The 17,989-nt window shown below is 36.5% G+C and overlaps 1 protein-coding gene and 1 long non-coding RNA gene across 2 annotated transcripts; both read right to left on the bottom strand.

Annotated features, from left to right (window-relative positions):
* Window positions 1–223: 223 nt before the first annotated feature.
* Window positions 224–2,411, bottom strand: LOC121251397. Its single transcript, XR_005938012.1, has 3 exons — window positions 2,179–2,411; window positions 1,789–1,843; window positions 224–421 (listed from the first exon to the last, which is right to left on the bottom strand). It is a non-coding gene; the product is annotated as an uncharacterized LOC121251397 (long non-coding RNA).
* Window positions 2,412–4,220: 1,809 nt separating this feature from the next.
* LOC121253357 (F-box protein At3g07870-like) lies at window positions 4,221–5,181 on the bottom strand. Its single transcript, XM_041153382.1, has 2 exons — window positions 4,797–5,181; window positions 4,221–4,732 (listed from the first exon to the last, which is right to left on the bottom strand). The coding sequence occupies exons 1-2, from the start codon at window positions 5,179–5,181 to the stop codon at window positions 4,221–4,223; spliced, it is 897 nt and encodes a 298-aa protein (XP_041009316.1).
* Between the last annotated feature and the right edge of the window lie 12,808 nt (window positions 5,182–17,989).

Here is a 17,989-nt window from a genome sequence, read left to right as displayed (position 1 = left end):
CTCATGTGAGACAAACAGTGCAATTTTCTGAAAAACATTGATTGTGCATCTTGAGATTGTTTAATAATATTGGCCTTCAAGTTAACATATTCAGACGAGCTTCAACGTAGCATTACTTTTTGTTGTCATATTCAGAAGAGATTGATAGTTTACTAAGCATTTGGTTGGGTGTGTGTGAAAAAAAAAAAAAGGTGTAATTTCAAGGTGCAAAATGTAGCGTCCCAAAAAATAAATAACCAGGCAAAAAAGACCAACAGAAAACAATAATGCAATCTACAAAGAATCCAAAACGCCAATCCTCCTCCAACTGTAAAAATTCCAGCTGTTTGTCTCATCAATCTGGAACAAGGTTTTGCATCCGCCCGCATCAGCTCACCATCAGAAAACCCCAAAATTCGCCTTAATGCCATCTACCGCTTCCCTGATACAACCCAAACCAGTTAATGTGCCCAAACGTAAATGTGAGTTCTTTATAGAGCAAGAGCAAAGTGAACAAGCCCAAATCGAAACACGTTATTTAATATTATACAAACTCAACTATCAAATTATAATTGTCTCAATATGAGCATACATAAAAATAGGTTCTTAAAATTTGAGTAACTACCCAAATCGAATTTCCAGTTTATTCCCACAGATCATGAAGAAAAGTTTAAACAGAAAAGGTATTATAGTGCAACACTTGCAAGAACTGCAATGATAAGCCCCTAAACTCACACTTTTATCACAAATAGAGATATATAGATTTTGGGGACTACTTGCATAAGTATATAGAACATATAACAAAATAAGTTTTTTGGCTGGGAAAATTTCTAAACAATACATAAGATAGATTCAGAGGTAGTAAAGTTATTTTCTCTTACAAAATTTAGATTCCAAACAATCTCATTACCATCCATCAAATTATGAATAGAAATAATATTAAATTTATGTCATATCTCCCAAAAAGATTCAAGGAATCATAGCTCAAAACAATCATTGCATTCCTATTAATGTTCATATGCCATCCTATATTTAACAAAATTAATGAATGGCTTTTTTTGTGTCATTGACGAACATAGGTCAATTTAATGTCATAAACATGCATTACTTTATTAACATGCACGCTTTTTGTCTAATAATTGATAAACTGAAGGTTGACATAATCACCTCTAAAATTCCTACTTTTCCCATCAAGTTGGAACATAAACAAAATACAAGTTTACTACAAAAACGATGTGCACCCTAAAAACAGAATTGAAATCGTGAATGCATAAAAAAAAAAAAAAAAAAAAAAAAAAAAAGTGATATTACTGAAAAGTTTATAGTCAGAATCATTTTTCACCTTTTTGACAGTCGGATAGTCCCATTTTAAGTCTAATGAACTGTGAGAACAATGCACCCTTTTTACCATAAAGGAAATTTAACTAAAGACAAAACACTATGGCTGGAAGTCCATCAGAAATGCATGGCCAGAATAGAGGTCACTATTTTATCCCATGCCAAGGCCAATAACCAAAATAGAACAGAATCTTATGCCTCATGATTTTCAGATACAATGAAATAATAGATAATATCATATAATTAGATAAATATTTAAGATTTCATATTCACATTTTATGCAGTAGAGAAACAGAGTACAAAAATTGTTCATGTCTACTTCAGTCATGAAAAAATATTAGATTTCAAAATTCAGATACAGAGACTAGTGAAAAAATAACAGAGACTGTTTACATAACAAAATACGCAGATTTTTCATAAAATCAACATCAGTCAATTTTAGGCAAAATCTAGCATAAGAGCATCGCTTACCTGACTTTTGGAGAGTCATCTAAGCTTTGAACCTGAACCATAGCAGTATTACAACCTAATACAAAAAAATATCGCTAACATATTAATAACTCATACTAGTTCAAGACTAACCTAACTAACAAAATTCTATGTACAAAATAGTCCACTTGGATTTATAATGGCCCAAGTACAATGTCTACCCAGTAATCCACCAATAAATTAGCCCAACCTCATTGGATTAGCACCATTTGCAAACAAACTCCCAATACCAACCCACATTTTTACGTTCATCCCCTCTCCATGCACAACATTACAAACAGCGGCCCTCAAAATACCAACCAACCATGAAATCACTCAATCTAGAAATTTCAATATAAACTGGTACAATCCAAACTTCCAGTTTGCACTTACCCAATGTGTTACGGCACACTACGGTTGTGGTGGCACGAGTGGGGTTACGGTGGCAGTCGGGCAACGTTCTGACAATGTAACAGGAACACCCAAGTTGAGAGAGTAAACGGAGAGATAGGCTTACCGACGGTGGTGTCGCAGCGTGGAGGATGGGAGATGCCGAGAGAGAGAGAGAGAGAGAGAGAGAGATGGAAAGAAGGGGAAAAAATAGGTGTCGGGCTGTGGGAATAAAGAAAGGGAAAAAAAGATGGAAAAATAGGAATTCTAAGAACTTGGGCCTGGTTTCGATGGGCCACAAACTTTGAGGAGAAGATAAAATGTAGTGGGGCCTTTCATCGTGAAGGTTGTTTGGTGTATTTTGTTGATTTTTTTTAAAATAATTTTATTTTGTTGATTTACTCATGTGTTATAGCGGTCTTCTTTCATTATAAATTAACACGTAAACCTGAATTTAGGACTGATACTTTTCTTATAACTATGTGAATAGAGTGGTTTTACATAAAATATTTTATAGGATTTTGAAAAATAAGAGTGAAAAAGTAGAATAAAAATATTATAAAAATTACAAAGTTTTTGAATATATTTTTGCTTTGAAATTTGTAAAAATTGTATTTTATTTTATTTTTATTTTTATTTTTTATTTTGTATTTTGTATTTTGTTTTAAAGTTTGTATTATATTTTATGTTTGGATAATTATTACATATGAAAATTTTGAAAATTTGAAATTAAAAAATATTTTATATTTAAGTGATGTTTGAGAAAAAAAAAAAATTGATAATTTTGGGTCTCGTCTCCTCTTAATTTATTTTGTGGGTCCAGATACTCTGGTCTCTTTGTATGGCCACATCTTCCATTGTCAATCTTTTCATGGAAGTTGTTGACTTGTTGCCAACGTTTTCCCTGGTATAATTCTCAATCCCTAGAGGCTAGACCGCTTGAGGTCAAAGGGCGGAGTTTTTCTTATTCATTTAGGTATCGTTTGGATTCGAAGATGAGTTGAGATATATTGTAAATAATAGTGAAATGGATTGTGAATAGTAATGAGATTTATGAGTTAAAGTTGTTGAATAGTAGTGAATTATAATGAGATAAGTTGAGATGAATTAAGATGGGTTGTGAATACAAACCAGGCCTTACAGTGCATGGTTATTGTTCCAGTAAGCTGCATGTCGTTCTTGTCTTTGTGGGGGATTGGAAAAATAATAAATTTCAAGTCTTCATGGCAAATATTGTAATCATGCATTGATACAAGGGATGTAGACTATAGGCAGGATTCTGTTTTGCAGATTTGACCGAGCTAAGAACTTTTGGCGTATGGTGTGAGTGTGGAATAACAGAACGAAAACAGATAGGTGAACCAATCACCTAGGAACAATCATCAGATAGCTAAGAGATGTAATTGAGAAGATGAACTCAAAGAAAACTTCCATTGATCTGTCGTAATAGTATCTGGGCATCAAAGAAAGGAAATATATATATAGGACTGAACTGATAGCAGTTGCCTAATCAGGTCAAGTAGCAATGTCCAATTTGATCTCAAAGGATCCGGACTAGACCACTTTGTGGCAGTATACTGGATGATGTATGCTAAGGAGTGCATGCAGCTTGATGTTCTTGATAGATCTGGGTTACTTTCTTCCTGATGAACTGCTTGGTTCCAGCTTCCACTCCTGAATCCTGATGCTGCATATCTATGTAGTGTGAGTCATTGGTTCTCCAACAGCTATCGGGCCAGCTTTTGGCAAAATCGACGCAGGGAAAGAAGCATGCATCCACTCTTACCATTGGAGCTCTTCACGTATCAATGAAAGTGTCAGTCCAGTTGAGGCTACCCGCATGAACAATTGTCTGATATCACCTTGGTATTCCCTCAAACGTGAGATCTTTAAACTCTTCACTCACTGGGTTGTAAGAGACCAGAGCTCTGCTTTTGTACTCCAACAAGATATCGCCGTCTTTCAAAAGGCATACAACTCGTACAAATGTTCTTTTCCGAAGTATGGTCTAAATCTTGAACAAGCTGTTATTTTTCACGTCCTCTTCAACTCCTTTGGGTATGTTGGTTCCTAATGTCAAACTTTTTGATCCATGACTCCTCCACATCGTACTCTGTCATCACCCATATCTCCAATTCTCCATGGTTGCAATAGACTGCAGCAGAAAGGCAATGATAATTACACCCCTTGAAAGGTGTTCGGATCTCCTTGAATTGCTCGTCTGCCAAGTCAAATGAGACGATTGTGCGCCTTGGATAACTGCGTGTCCAAGCAACCCAATGAAGTCTTCTATTAACCAAGACTTGTGATGACCACTGATCAAGATGGTATTTTAACTTTCCCATAATTCTCCAGGTTGAGCAACCCAAACTGAAAACTTGAGCCTCTGGAATCATATCTGCAACTCTGAGGGAACGCCCGTAGATTCTATCTGCATTAATGTTGTAACTTACTATCTTAACAACCTTGTATTCCTTGGTTGTGGGATCAAATCCGAACCCAAAAACTACCTCTCCAAGATTCGAATACTGCATAGACGGGAAGTTCTTGGCAGATCCTGGTAAAAGGGTTATATATGTATAGGGAATCATGATATGAGGAATCCGAAACGCATAGCAAACCTTTACGCGAGCCTACCACATTGAACTCGGGCATTGCAGCCGTAAAAGGCACATGAAACCTTTTCACCTTTTCTTCCTTGTTGTAGTCGGCAGGGATGTCTACAAAGTAAAGCTGGTTTCTGATGGGATAATCAGAGTGTAAGATGAGGCATGGATTGTTCTTAGCCATCCTTGTGCTATGGATACTCATAAGATCAGGATGTCGTGCTAACATACGCCAAGCTCTGCACACAGACTTCAATTGAATCAAAGATGATATGGGAAGCCTAGAAAGTATATCAAGGATGAGCTCGCGTGGAAGACTATCTATTTTGCATGATGGTTCTTCTCCTTCTAGCTTGCTCCTGATCTTTTTTTCGTCCTCTTTTTCCAAGTACGAATCCATGATTGGGTCATGAAGGTTTACAAGATTAGAGAGGCATAAAGTTCAGAGGCCTGCATAAGAACGCAAGTGGGTTAAATTGGTAGAACTTTGATAAGATCAAATGAATAATATTGAAAGAGACGAAAACCACAGCTCATTGTCGTACGTGAGTACCAAAGTTGAGTAATTTTCTTGGAATACAGTTTGTTTTCCCTACAGCAAGAGGGAAAACGACTTCTCCAAAAAAAAAAAAAAAAATGGGGGGAGTGAGATAAATTAAGTTTCGTAACAATGAATTGAGGGACCTCTTTATCGTGACATACGTTACATCAACATTCTGTAAATTTCTTTATAAAATTTTATGATGTAGAATCATACAAATTATACATTTTAATTAGCTCCTATAGTATTTATATTGATCTTTCATTAAATATTTAATGAATATTATGAAATTAACTATGTATTTCTCTTTCTTTTTAAGTTTTAAAATTGAAAAAACAAATATATATCAATCCATGCGTTCCGTTTCAGCAGTCATATTTTATATTACATTATTATGCTTCCATGTCAGCCCTGCGTTTACATTTGTGTATTGCAGCTCGTAGGGCTAAGGAGAACTTCAAAATCGACTCCGATTCCGCACCGATTCCACTCCGACTTCAACTAAGTCGGTATTTTTTCAACGAAAAAGTTAGAGTTGGAGTCGGAGATGGTGATGTATCGACTCCGACTCCAACTCCGATATTGTACATATTTTATAAAAATATATGTATTTTTTATATATTTTAATCATATATATTATATAACTATAACTTATATAGTTAGTTAAATTAAATAATATACTAGTATGAGCACATTATTATAAAATAATTTACTTATACTATAATAAAAATAGACTATATTGGCTAATAATAGTTTAATATGCGTAAACACCATAATATTACTATTATGTAACACTAATATACTATAATAACATGTAATACTAATATAACTAAAGCATAATAGCATGTAGTAGTAATATATAATAATCAATGTCTAATAACATTTAATACTAAGTCCAGTATATAATTAAATTAGAAATAAGTTAGAAACTAATATAATAACATGTAATTAAAACCATAGTATAAGTTTATAATACTAATAGGAAATTAGGAATACATTAAACATTAATATAAAATATTATAATGTCTTAATATTTAATAACATGTAATTAGACATTAGTTAAATAGTAATTGTTAATAATTAGTACTAAAAATTAAATTTATTTGTAAAAAGATTATAAAATTCATAAATAAAGAAATTTATGAATGATTAAAATTTGTTTAGGATTTAGTTTAAGGCTTGATTTAGGGTTTAGGGAAAAAAGAATGGGTTCAAAATAGGGTTTAGGTCCTTAGGAGCCCAATACACCGCAGCGGTGTAGCCCAGCCCGCCCAAAAGGGCCAAAATGGAGTCAAAACAGCGTCGTTTAACTCTGTTTTGGTCACAAAACGCACACTAAATGTAAAATGATGTAACTTTATTTTGGGGTTTATATGTATGAAAAGCCCATTTGAGATTTCAAGTAAATTTTTAGAATAGACTACTGTCCTAATTTTTTTTAGTTTTGGAAAATAGCAAATTTTTGTGGGCCCACCAATTTAGTTAAATTTATTAAATATTTTTAGATTATATGGAAATTTTTTCAGGGTCAAGAAAGTTGTGAGACAAGTTGGAATATTGTAGAATTTGAATCGAGGCCCAAAACTAAGGGAAAAAGCAGTTTTTTTATTAATGTTATATACTATCCAATACGTGGGCCCAAATATTTGAAATGGACTCTACTCAATCACCCCAAGGCCCACGTTCGTTTGCTGTAAACTGGGAGACCCAATGTGCAGTTTGTTTTTTAAAAAACTCTTCATTGCACGTCTCTTTCCATTAGTCACAACATGCACATCTCCACATGTATTTATACACTTCATGCACAGCTAGGGGCAAAACTAGGATTTGATGCGGGGGGGCGATTAGCAAAGTGTATCGTATGTAGAGGTAAACGATAACCAACATTTAAGGTAGCAAGGTGTGTCACCAACATTTAACATTAACTATATGAGGTAGTTATCTAGGGACAACTAAATTATTCAAGCCACCAATCTGAACCTCTCACTTGAGTTCCATCAGACTTAAGTGAACGATAAAAATTAAGATAAAAATAGCTATGTGAGACTTGTTGAAACAAACGATAAAAATTAGCTATATGGTTTTATCTTTACCTCCACTCATAATTGTTAATTCGATGGTAGTACATATGTACCTACTAACAAAACTAATCCTAATTAATAAATTAGCTAGTGGAAAACTTGAAAATAAAAGTGTAAATAAATAGGAAAAATGAGGTTGTAGATTTACTAAATAGCTTATAAAAAGAGACCAAGATATTTTCTTGCATCTTATGACATGTGAAAAAAAAATAAGAATGTGAGATTTTATTAATAACAAAAAGTAGGTGCGACTATGAAAAATTATTGAAAAACTAAAAGAAACCTAGACAACTAAGTACTAAGTAAGAATTTTGAAAATGTTTTGGGGGGAAAATTATCTTTATATTAAGACATCTTTAAAAAACCATATACTAAAACAAAGTTTTTAAAAATTGCCCCCAAGCATCAATGTAGGTCCGCCCCTGTACACAACCTTTTGCATGTACTGCCATTCATGCATCCTACGGTTTTCAGAGCCGCAACAGCCCCCACAGCCTCCAATCCACGTCTAGGAAAAAAACCAAAGCCTCTTCAACCACTTGTAGCCTCTACCCCTCCGCCCCTGTTACTCGGATTAGCAGCAAGTCACTATGATGCGAGAAGACTTCACACCGCTGCCACCCAGTGCTTTGAACCCCTGCACGACGAAAGCCACTAGCCCCATTGCCCAACCCACGTCCATCTTCCACAAACTACACCGTGAGCCGTCTCACGCCCGTCCAACACAGCCACAATTGCTCCCCAACCCCATGAAGACCGCGCCGCAACACCTGGTCAATCCACATCTCGGAAGCAACCATAGCTCTCCTTTTCACCATGGAAACAACCCAACCCGCAAACCACCATCATCGTGAACCTCTTCCCCCACAAACAGGCGTAACTGCCAACCCCCTGAACCACCCCTACATGACCCGCTCCACTGCAAGCCTCCACCAGAAGCAACCAAGCCCAGCTATCTCAAACGAGTTCACACCGCTGCACCACAAGTCGACCAGGTCATGAACCAGCACCTCCCACCCTCACAGGTATCCTTCAACAAAGAGAACAAGCATTTAGCCCCTTATTTTGCTCATCAAAATAGAGCACTTCATTTCCCCCACCGTGAGCCGCAGTTGTACCACCAAGCCGCTGCCACCCTCCTTTCGAGTTCCAACATGTTTGCACCGCCTAGCTCACGTGAAATCAAGATCTCCCTACCAAGCTCCTCCAGTCCCATGCACGTTCACTGAATAAAGGCCAACACAGCCCCTCTACCTCACAGATATTCCCACCTCCATCTAGCTCCACCAAAGGCACCACTTGAAGAGTTCAAACCACTGAGAACACCACATGGGAAAGGAAGCTGCCATGAGTTCGATTCAGACCAACCACCCGAGATCAAGCCACTGCACCACGTTCTCTCTCTCTCTTTCTCTCCTCACTTTCTCTTTCACTCCCACAGTGCGTTGCCGTTGCTCCCAATCGTGCCGCCGTCGATAGTCACCCAGGCCACTGCCACACGTAGCCCTTTCGATAAGGATCTGTCGTACTCTCCCTCCTTGCCTAGTGAGTTTGGTTCAAAATGGGAAGTAGTTCTCATATGAAGCATATTAGTATTTAAGTAGGGTGGTATTACATTGCTACCCTAATATATAAAGTGAGCTTAGACTCACAAGGGCCTTGTTTGGGTATTGGGCCGTGCATATCGAAATGGGCCTTGACTTGTAGATAGGTTTTATGGGTTACGCTCCATTATGGGTTGCACAGGTTTATGGGCCACGGCTGGATACCATGAGTTTACTGTGTATATTTCAAGGCTGAGATCACGTGTTTGCATGGACAATATTATGAAATCAATTTGTGGATCAATATGATCATACCAGCAAGAAGTTCATATCACTGTCTTTTACTTATGAGGTTAAGTCATCTGATTGTTTATACCAAAAAATATCAACCTTTTAGGTTTGAAGCCAATTGGTCATTATCGGAAGAATGTTCTAAAATTGTGACTAGTGTATGGCAATCTGGACAGAAGAGCACTGATCTGGTTCAACATGTTCAATTTAATTTGCATCCATGTCAGGCACAACTAAACAGTTGGAGTAGAGCTGCTGACTTCAACATGAGAAAGATAATCAAGGATAAAATAACAAGGTTGTCTCATTATCATGAACAGGGATATGCTAATGTCGTGGAGGGCATGCAGAAGTTTCAAAAAGAAATAGATGCTCTTTTAGAACAAGAAGAGATGACATGGAAATAGCGAGCTAAGGAGCATTGGTTAAAGGATGGGGATAACAACACAAGGTATTTTGATCAATGTGCTAACCAAAGAAGGAAAGTGAATCATATAGATTGTGAAGAGGATGTCAGGGGTGTTTTATATAAAACTCAGAAAGACATCAATATGGCTTTCATGGATCATTTCAGAAATGTCTATGATACTTCCACTCCAACAGGTATAAAGGATATTCTTCATGATTTTAATACAAGAATACTTGCAACATGTCAAGGTGATTTGGAGAAATCTTATACTGTTGAAAAGGTCAAATATGCACTTTTTCAAATGGATCCTTTAAAATCCCCTAGGCCTGATGGCTTTTCAGCTTGTTTTTATCTAAAATATTGGCACATTGTTGGACATCAGGTTAGTACAGTTGTTATTAACCTACTTAATGGGCAAGATTCGTGTGTCAATGCTACTTTGTTATGTTTGATACCAAAGAGGAAAAACCCTTTGAAGGTGGTAGATTATAGGCCAAACAGTTTGTGTAATGTGTTATATAACTTATATTCCAAAGTTCTTGCCAATAGGTTAAAATTGATATTGCCTCATGTTATCAGTCCATTTCAAAGTGCTTTTATTGCTAATAGATTTATTTCAGATAATATATTGGTGGCCTATAAGACACTTCATTCTATGTCTACTAAGCTGAAAGGAATGGAGGGTTACATGGCTTTGAATTTGGATATGAGCAAGGCCTATGATCGAATGATGTGACCTTTTATTGAAGTCGTATTACTCGAGATGGGTTTTCCATTTACATGTGTCAGTGTTGTTATGATGTGCCTCAAATCTGTTTCATATTCTGTGTTATTCAATGGGATTCCAAGCCAAAAGTTTTTTCCTTCAAGAGATCTTAGACAATGGGATCCTATTTCTCCTTATATTTTTATCCTTTGTGTTGAAGTGCTCAGTTCTTCTGTGACTAATTATGGACAGAATGATGCTATACATGGAGTTCCTATTGGAAGAGATAGTTTTAGACTAAATCATCTTTTCTTTGATGCTGATAGTTTGATATTCTGTGAAGCTTCAATGAAGGAATGATGGTGTTTGCATACATTACTACATAAATTTGAGATGGCCTCGGGACAGAAGTTGAATAGAGACAAGACAACACTATTCTTCAGCAAGAATATCAGAGCAGAGGCACAAAACTTATTTGGGTCATGTTATTGGTGTGCCAGCTGTTAGATATTATGAGAAATACCTGGGACTTCCTGTCATGATGGGGGTGGTAAAATTAGATCCTTTAATTACATCTTGGACAGAGTGTGGCCATGGGTCAATAATTGAAAACTTAAGTTTTTATCACAAGCAAGTAAGGAGGTGCTTATAAAGACAGTAGTACATGTCATCCTCACATATTGTATATCTGTATTTCAACTGCCAAAGGGTATACTGCAAGGCATAACTAAGATGATATAGAATTTTTGGTGAAGTCATAAATATCAGGATAATAAAATCCATTGGATCAATTGTTCAATTCTTAGACAAAAGGGATTGGTGGATTGGGTTTTAAGGACTTGGAATGTTTTAATAAGGCCCTCCTTGCTAAACAAGGGTGGAGGTTATTTCAGAATCCTACTTCTCTTGTAGCAACAGTGATGTAGAACAAATATTATAGAAATGGAGATTTTCTGAATTCTAGATTGGGATGTCAACCTTCATATGCTTGGAGGTCAATTCAGGGTGCTAAAAATTTATTACAAGAATGTATGATCTGGGGAATTGGTAATGGGAGGTCATTTTCTATATGGAAGGATAAATGGATTTCTAAACCCTAGACTTTTAAAATTCAGACTCCTCCTACTAATCTGCCCATCTCAGCAAAAGTTCATGACTTGATTGATGCTAATAATTGGAGGTGGCATTCTGATATGGTGAAAGTTAATCTTACTGCTAGTGATGCTGACATTATATTACAGATCCCTCTTGGTATGATGTGTAGGGAAAATAAGCAGATATGACAATATACTCAGTCTGGAATTTTCTCTATGAAAAGTGCATATCACTTGCAAAAGATGCTGATTGACAAGAGTACAGGTGAACCTCAGGAGAATTTCACACAGTTTAGGCATATTGCGGAGGAAATTAAGCAATTCTTATGTGGTTTTGATGCTTGGCAGATCTACTATGTTAAGGGGGACTATAATCATGTTGCACATGTGCTTGCAAATGATATTTTATCATGTAGTACTACGTGTGTAGATAAAGGGTTTGTACTAAATTGTATTGGTGGGTTTGTATTGTCTGATTTGGTTATTCATTAATAAAAGGGGATGTGTTTTACTGTTAAAAAAAAATATATTTTGGGTGTTATATGTGGCAAAGGCTGAACTTATACATCCTTGTTAATCCATACGTAGAGAGCACAAAGCATGGCAATTTGGGTGCCAAAAAGCAATACACAAAGCCAAATTTTGATGCCCTAACCTACCTTTATAATTTTCCATCAATTACCAATGCCCAAATTTTCCGAGGGTAAAACTAAAGCTCTTTGTTTATTATATTTTCAAGTATAAAAGTAAGTAATTTGTGACTTTTTTAAACTTGTTCTTCCATATTTTTTTTGGTGTTGTAAGAAAGGAGCATCCATAGTGGGCACCCCTTCACCTCCTCTTGGGGGTTATGAAGTGGCTCTTAAGCCACTTCACGAGGCTTGATAGCTTGCCCTTAATGGCCAACCACGGGGTTACACTAAAGAGACTATTTACATAGTCTCTCCCCCTCTTTTGGATGATACACTTAGATAAACAAGCTCTCTCTCTCAAATGGTTCTCTCAAGTAACGGTATCTAGGTTGTGGAACGTGTGAGTGTTATTCTGGTATTACCACGTAGCACACTCCACCATCGATATGAAGATCGTGGATGAACAACGACGCTGGAAAATCCGTGGAAAACCGCACTAGATCCGAGATATTTTCTGTGAGGTAATATCGTTTCTGCTGTACATTCTGATCTAATATTTCTAACATTGGTATTAGAGCAAGAATTGGTTATTCTCGATTTGTGTTTGATGTGCATGTTGTGATTTCATTCACTGATTTTTTTGCTGCCCGATGAGAAAACTTTTATTTTCACTCGGTAACCGTGAGAGGTGGTTTATATTTGTCCCTTAATGGATGTTGATCATCGTTAACGCAACCAAAGAATCGCTACGGCTATGGCCATATGAGGCATCAACCTGCACTGGAGGGTATTGTGCACCCCGGTGCTATGAGTGCCGCAAAAGACACCAGAGCGCACTGCTTGGGTGCTGCCGCACAGGTGATGGGTGCACCCCTGTGTTGCATCCGCAAGGCAACATTGAGCACCTCTTGAGGTGTCTGAGTGCCATGGTGCTGCTCTAGCCAGAGGGCAGCGACGTGCACCAGAGGTGTTGCGGCACTAGGTGCCGATGCAGCATACCAAGCGAAGTGGCACGATGGTGCACTGCGTACCAAGAGCGGCTGCACCGCAATGAGAAGCAGCGACAAGGTTGGTCCTACTGTGCACAAAGCCGCCCACTCAGAGCCGCGCACAAGGGGAGTGAGGCAGTCCAGTGCTTGAGGAATGCTGCCGTGGTGCAGCGCTGCACACAGTGCAGAGTGGGGGCGGCGCTGCCATGGATGGGCGCCTCTGCCAGGAGCTTCGGAGTCTCAGCTGGGCGCCTCTACCATAGCTACGAAGTGCATCGAGCACTGCAGTGGGGGCGCACCAGCTGGGTGTTGCACCGCCCATGGCGTTGGGCGCATCAGCTTGCCGTTGCGTTGCCCATGGCACTGCTTGCACCAACTGGGTGCATCGCATGCAGGATACCTGTGTCTCATAGGGCATCACTGCAACCTGTGCCGCATAGGGCAGCTCTGCCATGGAGATGCACTGCCATTATTAGAGTCGCGCTGCAACTAATGAAGGCCAGTTTTTCTTTCGTTACAAGCTTTGTAACCGTCGGCTAAAAGAGGAATATGAACAGTGATGTTCATTAGTTTGTGATGAAGTTTGGGCTGGTTTTAAAGATAGTTGGGCCTATTTTTTTTTAAATCAAGTTCTGGGTCCGGCCCATGTTTTTTGTTTTAGCAACATCTGTTTTAATTAAAGGAAAACAGTGTTGGTTTAAATTATTTATGGGTTGTGGGCTACAAATCTATTGGTTTTATTTTGGCTGAATCTTTTCGGTGATCTTTTATAAAAAAAACCAACTATTTGTTTTATTTCGTTGAAAAAGAAAAGCCCAACTCTATATATATATATATATATATATATATATATATTAAAAATGCAGTCTAGCTGATTTTTTTTTTTACATTTAAAAAAAAAAAGAGGCCACTGGGAGATTTGGGTCGTGGGCCCAGCAGGCACAGGCCTGCTTTGCAGTTGGGCGCCCAAGAAGGTGCGGCCCATTGACTGTCCAAGAACAGTGGCATAAATTGTTTTTTTTTTTTTTTTTTGACAAAATACTTGGGTGGTGATTTGAATCCAAGACCTCACACACAAAGACTATAAGCTCAACCATTTGGGCTAGAGTTTATTATCGTTAAGTTTGCTGATTTTAGTTATTTATTCAACATGTTACTGTGGCATAAAAAAAATTTTTAAAATATTTTTGCATGTGATTATGGTTATTAAATACATGCTTGCCATTATATTATTTTTGTCACATTTGTTTGGCATTTTATTTTACGTTATAAATTGACTAGATTATTATTTCTTAAATAATAATTATTTGAATGAAATGTGATGATTATTTTTGTACATGTAATTGTACGAGCTTATTTTATCACTTGTATTGTTAGACTATTTTTAAGAATTGTCTTCAGTTTTTTAGAATGTGATAAACTAGAGGATTAAGTAGCCCGAGTTTAATTAGTCCATGCTTCGATCTGAGAAGAAATTGTTTTTTTTTATGTGACTAACTCGGTAGATTGCTTATCTTAGTGGGAGTATGGCTGAGATTGATTTGGAATTAATCTCCTATACAATATAAATTTGCGCAAAAATTAAGTTAGAAATTAATAATTAGATATTGAGGCGCAAGAGATAATTAGGAAACTTAGCGAATTTTCGATCTTGCGACGTATATTAATTATTTTTGTTCTGACTTAGATTAACGCGGCAAATTTCATAGATGTGTGTGCAATAAGATGCGCATAGTTTAGTAACTTTGAGATAACCAAAAATAAAGCCTAGAGATTATGAATGCAACTTAGTTGTCATATTAATCTCCTCCGTGAGCAGTAGTTGGAAACGAATGAAAATTATTTTGAGTGTCAGATAGTCTTAGACCATCATTATTGTGAAACCTCTAAAATGTCTAGAATAAAATTGGAAGTGTGCGTGGGACGCATGCATTACAATTTTTATAAAAGTTGATGGGATCAACTATCATATAGAACTAAATCTCTATTTTGCCTTTAAGAATCTTGTGGGTAATAGTAGAAATTGCGCGTTGTTTTTGTAACACAAAGATTAATTGCTCCTATATTTTGAGGTTGGGCATTATAATCTTAAAGCAACTTAGATTACTCACAGACAAGAACATACTCTCTGAAACTTGCTAGTATGTCTGGCGAGTAAGGATATTAAAATCTGAGTGTGCAAGCGTGTTGAGGACATTCTTGGAGGTTTGCATGACAACTGTGGCAAAAGTTTGAATAATTAGGTATGACTTATCTAAACCTAAACTAAAATTTTTTGCTCGTGGTTGCACTGATGCAAGATAGGTTTTAGGCTAAGATAATTTCTCGCAAAGTTTTTTTTCTTTTCTCTCCTATAGTGGATTGGAGAATATGAAAAATATTGAGTATGCAAGAAATAAGGATATATCGCTAGTTAGCAGCTAAAACGTCACATATTGCACTTGTTGCACAAAACGATATTTTTATTAGTGCTTTTTTAATGCGATATTAATGAAGTCTTACCTAATTTGATTTAAGACTTATTGAAAGTAGTGGTGTTAGTGAGAATTTCTAGAGGTTTAGAAGTTGGATAGTCACTCATTGACTCAGTAGTATTATTTCTCAGATGGGAAAATGATATACTAAAATATGCCATGGAGGCATAGGATGATGGGTGTGAAGCTTGAGAAATTGAAAATTTTCTCGCAAATGAGATCCCTCTCCTCGGTTTAGTAGAGTAAAAGAGAAAAAACAATATGAGCATTTTCTATGTGAAAGTTCCTAAACATGCATACTAAGGACTTTGATAATAAATATGTTGTTTCATCATATAAATGCGATCCAAAATTTTTTTATGAAAATATATTTTTTAGTTAAAATTTTTTTGAAATCGCAATCGTATAAGTTATATGATGAGAACAATTATCTCGCAATTTATTGACTTGCTGAGAATGGTGTTATAAATTAATTATGACGCAAATCAGTTGTTACATCACACTTGGGTTGATGTAATATGGGGTTGCAGCCTTAATTCTAATTTGTCATCCTTAGATCAAGTTCATTCACTTTTGAGAAAGGCTGAGTGACTATTTTGTGCAAACGTGAATTCTATTAAAAATCGAGAGGATCTAAGCTTGATCTTTTTTGGTTGAGTCAAGAAAATTACTCGTATTTTTGGTGAGGGTGGGGAATTGTGGATTTCTGTGACACTTATTTTTGGAAAGAACATTTTCATCACGTTTCATTCCACATTACCTTAACCTTAATATTTTCAAAATTCTTTTTATATAAGATCGCCGAAAATAGTGGGAGTAATTCAACAACTAGTGGGAGTATACCTTTGAGTTAAGGTGTACCATTAGTGATAGTGACTCCCAAAAGTTATAGAATATAAGGATCCTCACAAATAACGTTTATATTAATATTCTCTCGTCGTTTAGAGACTAGAAGAGAATATTTGTAATATGGCTCCGTTAAAGGTATTGAATTCACATAGTAGGAATCCTAACATAGAATCTTAGATTCGCTTTACTTATATAATCTAACCTAGGATTGTTGATCTAATTGACAAAGGAAAAGTGGAGTTAATAGAGGTATAGATCCATTTCTTGGCACTAATTGAGTTGCATTTAGATAGCTATTGATCGTATATTTATTGAAAACTTTTCTTGAATGTGTTAAATAGCTGATTTTAATAGGAGAATTAGATGGTTGGCTTTTGTGTTGTTTAGGCATGAAGTACTTTGAGCGCATGACTGTTATTAGTACTATTTTGGTACATAAAGTGAATGAATGTTGCTGGTACTGTTTACATGCGATCTAAACAAACCATCTATTCAAAGATGCCCCATGTACCTAGTCATTTTTTTTATTAAACGACCTATTGAATAAAATGGGGTTCTTTGAACGTTGTTGACAATATTAGAAAAGTGTCATCCTAAGAGATATTGCGAACTGGTTGTCTTAAATAATTAATTGTCGCCTAATAAGAGATTTTCCATACTACAAGGTGATGGACATGGGTTTGTGAAAAGAAGCTCAGGCTTCATGTCTTGTGAGACTGTTTATGAGGAAAACAGTTTCTAGGAGCTATTGTTCAAAATCCATAGACAATTGATGAGATGGAAAATACTAAAGAATCTAATTTTGCCTATACTATTTGGTGTTTCCATTATGGTTTGCTCATGGGAGTTAGAGGTTAAGATCTTGTTAGTGGGTAAATATGGCTTACTTGATTAAGTGAGTTTATGATACGATTGTCATTAAAAGTAATGACTAGACTATTATGATTGTCTTTGGGGGCAAAGGCCCTAATTGCTTTACCCTTAATGAAAAATAAATTATGGTTATCTCACATGCTTTTGTTGAGTGCAAGAGATTTATATGAAACCTTAAAGTCGCAAATTAAGTTTGCTGAATAACATTTGTGGTCACCTTGTAGATTCTTAAAAATCGCAATTAGACTTGCTGACTAGAATCTACGGCTTATATTGTGAGTCTGACCTAAATGAGATTCACGGTGAGTCATCGCTGACTTCATGGTTGTGCAAATGACTTTTACATGTTAAAGTTGAGTCTCTTAATAGGAGCATGCTTTGGAAAGTTACTACACATTAGAATGCGCATGGAGAGAAATGGTCATTAAACACCACTTGAGAGTTGTGGTTTAATAATTTGTTGTTGACCATGTGATTTCTTTGTACTCATGGTATTGCTCATCATGCATATGATACTGATGTGTTCTATGATCATGTGGCGTGATTGGAAGCATTCTTTGGTAAGCACACACATTCACCATAAATTTAGGAGTTATGGTGAAAAAGGTATATTTCCAGGCTTAGATCAGCTCACTCACATGAGCGATCGCCTTTGGCACTACAAAGAGGTAGCGAGCAAAGATGAGACAATGTGCCACTTGGTACTTGTCCAGAGAGGGATAAGT

The sequence above is a fragment of the Juglans microcarpa x Juglans regia genome, chromosome 2S, assembly GCF_004785595.1.
Source record: "Juglans microcarpa x Juglans regia isolate MS1-56 chromosome 2S, Jm3101_v1.0, whole genome shotgun sequence".
NCBI lineage: Eukaryota > Viridiplantae > Streptophyta > Magnoliopsida > Fagales > Juglandaceae > Juglans > Juglans microcarpa x Juglans regia.
The sequence above is the reverse complement of the archived record's forward strand: the minus strand, read 5'-3'. Positions and strand labels throughout refer to the sequence as shown.

Coding starts and splice junctions, on each gene's coding strand:
- LOC121253357 (XM_041153382.1), bottom strand. CDS start 5,181: ATGGATTCGTACTTGGAAAAAGAGGACGAAAAAAAGATCAGGAGCAAG. Junction 4,733..4,796: donor TGTGGTAGGCTCGCGTAAAG/GTTTGCTATGCG, acceptor CCCTTTTACCAG/GATCTGCCAAGAACTTCCCG.